The sequence below is a fragment of the Triticum dicoccoides genome, chromosome 3A (genome assembly GCF_002162155.2).
Source record: "Triticum dicoccoides isolate Atlit2015 ecotype Zavitan chromosome 3A, WEW_v2.0, whole genome shotgun sequence".
Taxonomy (NCBI): Eukaryota; Viridiplantae; Streptophyta; class Magnoliopsida; order Poales; family Poaceae; genus Triticum; species Triticum dicoccoides.
The window spans coordinates 21,096,101-21,107,696 of record NC_041384.1 but is presented as its reverse complement, the minus strand read 5'-3'; the positions used below and the strand labels follow the sequence as shown (position 1 = coordinate 21,107,696).

The following is an 11,596-nucleotide window of genomic DNA, read 5'->3' as shown; positions in this document are numbered from 1 at the left end:
TCGGGAGGAAAATCACGTTCCAGAAAGGTTTATTTCGTTTGGACTCCGTTTGATATTCCGTTTCTTTGAAACACTGAAATAGGCAAAAAGCAGCAATTCTGGGCTGGGCCTTCGATTAATAGGTTAGTCCCAAAAATAATATAAAAATAGAAAATAAAGCCCAATATAATCCAAAACAGTAAATAATATAGCATGGAGCAATAAAAAATTATAGATACGTTGGAGACGTATCAATGCACACAAGTCTTTTTCTGACCATTGCAAAAGCCGTTGAGAGACATGATGACGGGTTTAAGCTCCGGAGAAATGCATGTGGAGAGATAAGTACAACCCGTCTGATGAAGTGCATTGATGCTGTTAGAGTCTTGGTATATGGGTGTTCGGCCTATGGAATTGATGACTATGTCTGCATTGCTGAAGACACAATCTTGCAGGTTATTTGAAGGTTCACTAAAGCAGTGATCGTTGCCTTTGGTCCAAAGTACTTGAGAGCACCAACCGAGAAAGACACCCAGAGGCTAATGATTGTAAATTGCAACTGATGTTCAGCCGCAGAGAGTTTGCACTGCCCAACATTATTTATTCCTATGTTGGAACTAACTTGTCTATCTAATGCCAACAAGGCCTAGCCTTAGAGACACCAGTTTTGGATATTCCTGTTAATGTTAATTTCTAAATTCAACTCTTGTGATACAGAAAGATTACACATCAATAACAAGCACATGTAACCCAATCATAAACTCGTTGTTTCATCGCAATGAAACTCAATAAGAAGCGCATCCTATAAAATTGCTAATATGTAGGCAAGCTATAAATCATCAAGATTGCTAATACAAGTATTTAGAACTGACTTCTCCATTTTTTTCGCAAGGTCTCCTTTCTCATCACCTTTTCCGCTGCTTGAGGTAGTCGGACAATGCACACTGAACATAAGTTGGTTCAAGACCGGGCATCTTTTCAATAGAGCACTGCTTGACCGCTTCTAGTATTCCCTCTCTGATGTTAATGGCAAGCATCCATGCAATAGCAGGACGAATGTCCAATCTAGCCATGATGTAGACAACATCATCGTCACACAAGCTCAGAGTGGGCCCACCGTGAACCACCTTGTCCCAGCTCAACCTCTTGCCACCCGATACGTTAGGGTAACTTGAACGTGTGGCAGGCATGTTATCGGCCTTGACAGTGAACCTTTTGTTCCACTTCTTTGAGCAGACCCCCCTGCTCCATGTGGTGACCGTCCAGCCTTGGCCAATGACCCCCTTCTCATTGTGGGTGTCACTACGCCGACAAGATTTCAGCTCGACGAACCTGATCACGCCATTGCTTATTGTGACATCGCGGAACGGCTGTGGGTAGATATTGTCGACTCCCATGCCGAACCGCGACACCTGTTTGCGGGGAATTCTAACAGGCCATTGGATCAAACGCATGACCGGACGGTGGTCAAGCACGTTGCACAGAAGAATGCCATGCCAATGATTGACCCAGCCAAGTGTTTCCCGTCCGGCGAAGATCACACGCGTGCTTTGGTGCCGCATTATTACCTCATGATTGGCGATGCCAACCACCTCGCTGCGCCACGACCCCTCAGAGATATTGGAGCGATACACATGGAGGATGTACTCCTTGCGGGCAGTGTAGTAGGCATGTCGCGGGATGGCAGGGAAAACCACAGCGTAGTCTTTGTTGTTGAGATCGGCGCCCCCGAAGGGCACGACACCGGCCAGCGTGAAATAGAGCGGATAGCGGTAGGGGCTGGGGAGAAGGCGGAGAGATGGAGCCCCTGGACCTGCCCTGTAGACGAAGAAATCCTTGTACTCAGAGCCGCCGGTGAATGGGACGACGAGAAGGACGAAGGCCTCCGCCGAACTCACAACCATGGGTTCTCCGGCATAGCGGCTCTCCGCCAAGCCGGGGAAGTGGACGAAGCAGTGAGATACGCTGGGTGGGTCGGCGAGCTCAAAGGTCACCTTGATGTCGTTCCTTTGGCTGGTGACGGCGTGGGCGGTAGTCGCGTTGTCGCGGTCGCCGATGTGGCACTTCGAGTCGGTGAGTAGCCAGGGTCGACGGGCCGAGAGCCAGGATGCGGCGGCGGCAGGGAGGTCTGACATGGCGGCGTGCGGTAGGTAACGCGGGCGAGCGGCAGCGGCGATTGGAATTAGGGATTTGTACTGGCGAAGATCCGTTTGGTTCGTGATGATAATTGATCGTCCGTCGAAGCACCTATACAAAGCAGGGGTATGTACGTACACGAAGCGTGCTTTAGTTGTAATCGGAACAGCGGAATCAGACCTACCTACGTACTCCTATTGCAATCAATATAAGCAGCGAGCACCCTCGTCTGTAAACACCAGAAAACCTTTGTACGTGTGTTCCTGATTCAGGCCGAGAGTAGGTTTTCAAAACAGGATGCGGATTTTCGTGGAGACTCTCGCCGGCAAGACGGTCCCCGTCAAGGTCAACCCATCAGACACCATCTACATTGTCAAGGCCAAGATCCAGGATCAGCAGCGCCTCACCTTCAATGGGGAGCAGCTGGACGACGGCCGCAAGCTGGCCGACTACGGCGTCCGTGACGGATCCACCCTTGGCCTCCGCCTCCATCCGCTCCATGAGAAGATGAAGATCCATGTGGTCGAGACGCTAACGGGCAGGGCCATGAACCTTGCGGTGACGAGCTCAGATACAGTAAACAATGTCAAGGCCAAGATTCACGAGTGGCATGGCTTTCCCAAGGACCAGCAGTGCCTCATCTTCGCCAACAGACAGCTCGACGATGAAGGCAGCACCCTGGCGGACCTCAACATCTGCAACAACACCACCCTCCTCCTCGTCCTCCACAGCCGGTGCCTGAGAGGGAGGATGACCATCTACGTGAAGACGTTAAGAGACAAATTCTATAATCTTGAGGTGGAAAGCGCAGATACGATATATAATGTCAAGGAGAAGATCTGGGCTAAGGAAGGCATTCCACCGGACCTGCAGCGCCTCATATTTGACCGCAAGTTAATGGAGGATGACCGTACCTTGGCAACGTACAATATTCAGATGTATGAAGTTCTCTATTTAGGGCTCAACCTACGTGGTTGAATATGCATGGCATGGTTATTGCACCATTAGATGTACTGTCGCGCTCTTCAGGAAACTGGAGTATTGCTCGTTAATGTGTTGGGCGAGTACTCTTGCTGAAGCACTATTTGGAAGTTCTTAATGTATACTCCCTCCGTTCCACAATGTAGCGCATATAGATCTTTTTAGAAGTCAAACTTTATAAACTTTGACCAAGTTTGTAGAGAAAATCATATACATCTAGAATACCAAATACGTGTGCTTAGATACATCACAACACATACTTTCATATTATATACATTTGGTATTGTAGATATAAATAGTTTTCTCTATAAACTTGGTCAAAGTTTATAAAGTTTGACTTTGTAGAAAATCTATATGCGCTACATTTGGTATTTTGAATTGTTGGCGTTAATGATTTTCAGTATCATTTTGCGTGATAGCTACAATGAACTGGCCAACAACTTGACATTGTTGATAACAAATAATATATGGTTGTGTGTTGCGACGTGTGTGTGCATGACGCCAATTAGTACGTATCTCGTTGTGGTTAGCTTACTCTTATTTTTGCGGGCGATTAGCTTACTTTCATGCCGCGAGCCAATCTATGATGCACGGACATACAACTGCTTGATCCGATAATATATAATAGCGCGACAAATCACATGGCAATGCATGAAAGAGAAGAAAGACGTTTCCATTAAGAAGAACAGAATTAAATACACAAGATCTTGAATAACAAGAACAAGTTTTTGTCATTCCAAGGGGGACAATCACACCGCCACACTACACATCATAAAGGTCTACTCCTCAAGATAGCCTGCATGTTGCCACTTAGCCGTAATCCACAGCCGCCGCCGCATAGACCATTCTCTGAACTAGTGAAGCTTTATTGTCACAAACACGAGCATTTCTCTATAACTCACACCCAAAGCTTCAGAAGACCAACAATCAGAATGGTGACCACATCTTTTCTTTTCATTAGGTTGTTACCTCTATCCATGGAGCACCACCATCCCCTCACCGTAGAACCTGCAGTTTGCGTTAGTCTTGTATAAGCCCGAACAGCACAGCAGAAGCAACCAGAACTGGCTCGCGAAGGGGCATTGCACCAAAAGATGATCGTCTCCGGCTGCTGGTCACACAGGACACAAACGGTTCATAGACTTGCCTACCAAGCATTCAAACAAGAAAACAATAATATATAATAGTTCCATCTCAGCAGGAATTGCAGAAAAGATATGTCACCCCGAGATCTCAACATATGCCTATATATAGAGCTGCTCTCCATCGCGCTTTCGCCAACGGAACACAAAGGCATCTGCATAGCAGATCAAGCATACTTAAATCGTTTGAAGCATGGCTAGGCGAGACGCCTTTAGTCTTACAATATCTCACGCTTTACAATATTATATAACGTAAGGAGACTTATTCGCTATAGTATTACAGTCAGTTCCTCCAAACATTCAGTTCAGGAGGGCTTTACTGGGGGAATGTTGGCACTCTTCGTTACATCTGGTGCGTATGTTGAGGACGTTCAACTCTCGGACCAGCTAGATGCCGTCCAGTGGAAATTACCTAGGAACGGTAGTTTATGGTGAAATCTATGTATTTAGACTTAATTAACTCTGGGCCAATAACGAGATCCCTTCACATTTGGAAGGTTAAAGTTCCGCTAAGAATCAAAATCTTCATGTGGTTTGTCCATAAGAAAGTGATTTTAACCAAGGATAACTTGGTAAAAAGAAGATGGGTGGGTAGTTCATGATGTTGTTTTTATGACTAAAATAAGACAATAAAACACCTCTTTCTCGATTGTCCTCTCGTCAAACTACTCTGGCGCATGATACATATAGCCTTTAACGTTAGTTCTCCGATTAGTATGGACAAGTTATTTGGGACGTCGCTAACCGGAGTGGAGTCACATATTGCGGGACATATTTGGATAGGGATATGCACATTATTTTGGGCTATATGGAATTGCAGAAATGATATTATTTTTAACAGGAAAAAAATATCAACTTTTTGCAGGTTATACAGAGAGCCACTGTTTGGATCCGTACGTGGTCGTTACTCACGCGTGCGGATTCGAGGGAGTTTTTGGATATTGGGTGCAACCGGTGGGAGATGGTAGCACGGGTTATCTACAATCAGTATGGATGGCGATCCAATAATACAGTAGGTGTTTAGTTATCTTGGCCTATTTTTCACTGGTTATGGTAGTTCTCTTTATACTAGTTTGTTTCATACTCCTTCTGTGAACTTTTTTGAACTTGAGACTTTGTTTTGAAACTTCAGATCAATAAAATGGCTGCATGCATCATTTCGATGCAGAGGCTGGGGAAAATCCTTATTTTCGAAAAAAATTTCGTTTGAAGCAGCTATGAAAAGCAGCACGCTGATGGCGATCATGGTTCTCCAGGCCGCTCTGGTCATGGGGATCTTCCCAGGGATGTGCAACAGTGATGTACACGCAACATCCCTAGGCGAGAGCCAAGTGATCGACATCAACCCGGGTAGGCTGGGGAGCTGCGCCAACTGCAACTTCTCCTTCTCAGGTCTCTACACCTGCAAGAGTTGCGCTGTCGTGAAGAAGTACCCTGTCATGGAGTTCAGGTGCACTGACACCTTCCTCGGCGTGTGTGAACCCCCGCGCAAGAAGAACTGATGGAGCTAGCTCCACTCTGATTTGTCATTTCTGCTCGTGAATACAAAAATGTTTTGTAGGACATGATGAATAAACTAGCTGACAGTGCCACTTGTACTGCATTGTCTACTGCTCATTTGTAATTATACACCTGTTTTTTTTTGTTAGAAGTTCCAAAGTTTGCAGGAGCATCTTTGTAAGGTCATGTGAGATTGGATAAAACTGTAAAACAAAAGGTGAGAAAACTGCTATACAAGCCTTGGACAGATAGACGATGCTTTTAGGCCGGCCGATAGCGGTGACATGCCCGACATACTGGCAAGAAACAACACGAGCTCAGCCAAACTTTTAGGTTGAATAACACTGGAACGGTGCGCACGGTTCATCTTTTTTTTCTTTAGAAAAGGAGGATGACTCCCGGCCTCTGCATCTGAACGATGCATACGACCACTTTATTAATTATTCTCACAAGGCCTTACAAAGTCATACAACAGTAAGACTAAATCCACCGTCTAAGCAACAATTGTCGTTACACCTATCCAATTGATGAAGGGGCGCTGATAGCCTGAGCCTAATACCAAACAGACATTGCAGCCAGACCTAACATCTAAGACCTGAGGACAAAACCAGGACGCCTGCCGGGTATGTGCACCCACCAGTCCGGCGTGCTCCTCAACCAGGACGCCTGTCGGGTATGAGGCCGTCGCAGCCACTTGCCACCAATCCATCTTCAAAGCTGTACTGCTGCATCTACCTTGCACGGTCTAGCTACCGTCGACGCCACCACGACGCCAGACATCTTCCTCCTCCACCAGTCCGGCGTGCTCCTCAACCAGGAGGCGCGGTTCATCTTAGTTTTATCAACTTTTGAAGGGTAACATCCAAATGTCTAGAAATATTTGATGGTCATGTTCAGGACAAAGCATGTTCAACACTAAAGTAAGCTTACAACTTTTCAAGCCTAGGCAAGGATAGTTTGCCGAATCAATCAACATTTCAGATAATTATGTACCACTACCAAGTTCATTGAACTTCTGAACCATTGCATACACACAGGCTTCAAGCCAAACCGCCTGAAGGTAGCAAAGTTAACAACCTGTTTGTTTGCCCAGCAATGAAAGATTGTGTCCATGTTCCACTGGCAGGTTAATAGCTCTGGAAAACATGCTTTGATATGTTTTTCAAAGATGAGGGAAAGCCTTGCAGCATAAATTGGAAACCAAATTAATGCCTGTAATCATTTGACCCAAGTAGTAGGCTTGCACATTCACTCAAACCAAATGAGTTTAAGCACATCTTTTTCTTTAATATTTATACGCTTGCTAAGCTACCACCCAACAAGGCCATGCAAGTTTATTGTGCAATAGTCCCTCCGTTTCTAAATATAAGATCTTTTAGAGATTTCAATAAAGACTACATGCGAATATATATAGACATATTTTAGAGTATAGATTCACCCATTTTGCTCTGTATGCAGTCCGCATTGAAATCTCTAAAAAGCATTATATTTAGGAATATGGAGGGAGTAGTTTTCATCCAGCAGCATAATAGGTATCTGATTTATCAGCAACAATTCATTTAGTTTACTTACCTTTGGCCTATGAGCATATTGACTCGAGTCGAGAGGGAACAGACGCGAGGTAGGAGACAGTAGGATTTTGTGGTGCATTCAACCTGCGCCATGTTTGCTTTGTTCCTTTTATTCACGAATAACAAACTGGCTGCCCATGATACGTTGATCCCACGCCATCCCACGGACTGATTGTGGCCAGGAACAAACAAAACAGAAGAAGGTAAAACCCCGGACCTATTCTGCTGCTCCACGAACACAGCATGCCTCTGGCCATTATTCAGAATATTCAGATTAATCAGATTAAGGAAAACAACCTGACAGGTTCAGGCACAACAAAGGTTAACAACAACAATACACAGATGGGTGTCCTCTCCAATGTGCAAGCAGTTACTTAGTACAGAAGTAGGAATGGACACACCCATGTTAGACAGGGACCGGTCAAATTTCCGTCTTCCATGACAATCAAAGCCCAAAGATTGGGTATGACAATCTCGACATACACTATTCCCTTCACTGAAAGAAAGTCCACACCTTCGTTAATAAGCTACTGATTTTTTGGTGTACAAGGACATCGACAATATCCACACTACAGTATAGTTCATACCAATCTCTTCATCAATCACAGCCAATTATTTCAATACAAATAGTCAACCTCACTAAGAGCACTAATCTTTCACTGATGGCGTGTCCATCATATTTTGCATGCAAAAGCTGAAAAATATGCAAGTGACCTTCTTGGAAAGGGTATATGTAGTTTCATAAGATTACAAAGGGAAGAACGGAAGCAGTTGCATTTTATCTGACAGGTTTAAGATGGACTGGTCCGAACACTAAATCAAATTATATTGGTTGGTTTATTATTGTGTCAGCTATCTTTTGTTTTAGTAGCTGCACGGCTGTAGGATAATTGCTCGAGGTATCATAATGTAGCTCTGAACCGACACTAATTTTCTTGGTCGAGGCATAATAATCTAGAGGGCAGAACAAGCATTTATACATTGTAACTGAAAGTCAGCCCTAAAGAATTTGCATTGCCAACATTGTTGCTATGTTGCAACGAACTTGTCTAATGACAATAAGGCCTAGCGGAGAAGAGACAGGAGTTTCGATATCCATGTTCATGTTAATTTCTGGTAACTCAGCTCCAGTCATAAAGAAAGACCACACATCAACCAGAAGCACATGCACCCTATACTTGTTGAGGAATAAACACATTGTTTCACCACAATAAAACTCAATAAAACACATGCAATAGAGTTGATAATCTGTAGGCAAGTTATAAATCATCAAGATTGCTAATACAAATACTTACTACTGATTTCTCTGTAGTTTTCCTGCTAGCTCCCCGTCTTCATCAGCTTCTCCACTACTTGAGGTAGTCGGACAAGGCACACTGAACATAAGTTGGTTCAAGACCCATCATCTTTTCAGCAGAACACTGCTCGACCGCTTCTAGTGTTCCCTCTCTGATATTAATGGCAAGCATCCATGCAACCCGGTGACGGATGTCTAGTCTAGCCATGATGTAGACAATATCGTCGTCACACAAGCTCAGAGTGGGCCCACCGTGAACCACATTGTCCCAACTCAACCTCTTGTCACCCGATACCTTAGGGTAACTTAAACCTGTGAGAGGCACGTTGTCGGCCTTGAGAGTGAAGCTCTTGTGCCACTTCTTTGAGCAAATCCCCCTGTTCCATGTGGTGACCGTCCAACCTTGGCCAATGACCCCTTTCTCATTGTGGGTATGGCTACATCGACAAGATTTCAATTCGACGAACCTGATCACGCCATTACTTATAACGACATCGCGGAACGGCCGTGCGTAGATATTGTCAACTCCCATTCCGAACCGCGACATGAGATCGCAAGAGATCGGAACGGGCCATTGGATGAAACGCATGACCGGATAGTGGTCGAGCACGTTGCATAGAAGAATGCCATGCCAATGATTGACCCAGCCGAGTGTTTCCCTACCGGCGAAGATCACGCGGGTGCCTTCGTCCCGCATTATTACCTCGTGATTGTGGTGCTTGGTGTCAATGGCGATGCTGGCCACCTCGGTGTGCCATGGCCACCCAGAGATATCGGAGCGATACACGTTGAGGATGTACTTGTACTTCTTGCTGGTAGAGTCGGTGTAGTACGGGACATTGGTGTATTGTGGGAAGACCACGGCGTGGCCTATGTTGTAAGGATCGCCGCAGCCGAGGGGCACAACACCGGCCAGCGTGACATAGTCGGGATAACGGTTGTGGCCGGGGGCGCGGACAAGCCGGAGAGTAGGAGCCCCTGGACCTGCCCTGTAGACGAAGAAATCGTTGTACTCCTTGCGCGTGGAGCTGTCGGTGAATGGAATGACGAGAAGGACAAACACATCCGCCGAGCTTAGAACCATGGGATCTCCGGCGCAGTGGCTCTCCACCAGGCCGGGGCAGTGGACGAAGCAGTGAGAGACGCCGGGCGGGTCGGCGAGCTCGAAAGTCACCTTGATGTCGCTCTTTTGGCTTGTAACAGCGCGGGCGGTGGTCACATTGTCGTGGTCGCCGATGTGGCACTTTGAGTCGGTGAGTAGCCAAGGTCGATGGGTCGAGCGCCAGGATGCGGCGGCGGCGGCAGCAGGAAGGCCTGACATGGCGGCGTGCAGAACGTAAGGCGGGCGGGCGGCAGCGGCGATTGGAATTTGCGGTTGTATTAGCGACGATGCGTTTGGTTCCTGACAATTGACTTATGGTATCGTCCTCGACCCTAGTATAATCGGAATAGGGCGGTGAGACTCCGGTCTGTTTCCTTGTCGTGTTTTAGTTGTAATACAATCGGAACTGGTTACTATTATTTTAGTGAGAGTCATGTTCGGAGTCAGGCTGACCAACGTTCTCGTGTGTGCGTGATTCAGGACAGCATGTAGCCACGTACTAATCCGTTTGTTGATTGTTGGGCTGTGAACCAAGGCCCTTCCCAGTGCTCCACGGTATACAGGTGTTAAGGGTGCCACATAGACAGAAAAATGATGTGGCAAAGCAATTAAAGAGAAGAGAGAGCATTATGGTGGCCTCAATAAAAACCAATGCTAAGCACGTGAAACTAGGCAAAAAGACTACCAACCAATACATGAAGGAGTTTTATTACTAAACAATTAAATAGAGGAGGCTTAGCTACAAAATCTAAGCACCGACGCATTGGAGACATTAGTTGCTAAGCATTTTAATGCACTTAGCACCCCACTTTAGCACCAATGCATTGGGAGAGGTCTAAGAAAAATGAAGGCCCAATACCTTTTTTGCCCGGGTTTAGCCCTTTATTTAATCTGTCTATCGCTGCTGCTAGGAATCAGCGAGCCCGGGCAAGTGCCCAGGGTCACTGGGCGGTGGCTCCGCCACTGATTCAGGTGGACCCCGCGTGCAAGTTCTCGTAGTCTTCCTCAAGACACCACATACGTGAAGAAGATTTTTGTAAGGACTCTCATCGGCAAGACCATCTCCCTCAAGGTCGATTCATCAGACACCACATATATTGTCAACGCATAGCTAGATCTAAGATCAGCAGCTCCTCACCTTTTATTTTTTATGAAAAAACTTTTAATCTATTTATCTTCAATCATAGTAGTACAACAAACACTACAAATAATAAAAATTATATCCAGATCCGTAGACCACCTAGCAATGACTACAAGCACTAAAGCGAGTTGAAAGCGCGCCGCTCAACGGCGATTCTATGTGTAAACTGTAGGGTCAGCCGACCCTACAACTTTTTTGAAAAATAGCTTAGAATTACTGTTCATTGTGAAGAAAAAAAAACTAAAAAATACATCAACCCCACAGATTTATGAGGATGGCGCCGCGGTCATCGCCTCTCCTTCGCAGGAGCTTGACGATGGCTGCGTGTTGGCCGATTATGGCATCCACAGTGGATCCACTCTTTGTCTCCGCCCTCATTAGCTCCATGAGAAGATGCTGATCCATGTGGTCGAGACATTAACGGGCAGGGCCATGAACCACTTGCGGTCATGAACATACATACTAGTAGTACCACTTATGTTGTACTTTGTTAACCCACCCAATTGGACAAATAAAAATGTCCCAATACTACAAGAATTGCAGTTCTGCTGCATAATCCATGCGCCACGCCACACGAAAACAATGATAACTGTTGCTTGCCTGGTTACGGAGCTTGCACCAGTCAATTATACTTCTACTTGCGATTTTGACCAAGTCTTTGTTGCGTCACACAAGTTGTGGGACCCACCGAGATGATGTGCCGTCCATGTGGCACCAAACCCAGCTTAAGGCTTACCACGGTCGGAA

The 11,596-nt window shown here is 45.9% G+C and overlaps 2 protein-coding genes across 2 annotated transcripts; both read left to right on the top strand.

Annotated features, from left to right (window-relative positions):
- The first annotated feature begins 2,412 nt into the window (after positions 1–2,412).
- LOC119271782 (polyubiquitin 11-like) lies at positions 2,413–10,819 on the top strand. The gene is made up of 3 exons (XM_037553468.1): positions 2,413–3,088; positions 6,556–6,563; positions 10,736–10,819. The coding sequence occupies exons 1-3, from the start codon at positions 2,413–2,415 to the stop codon at positions 10,817–10,819; spliced, it is 768 nt and encodes a 255-aa protein (XP_037409365.1).
- Positions 5,456–5,740, top strand: LOC119271030 (Bowman-Birk type wound-induced proteinase inhibitor WIP1-like). The gene has a single exon (XM_037552998.1). It carries the CDS (start codon positions 5,456–5,458, stop codon positions 5,738–5,740), a length of 285 nt encoding a protein of 94 aa, XP_037408895.1.
- Positions 10,820–11,596: the final 777 nt, after the last annotated feature.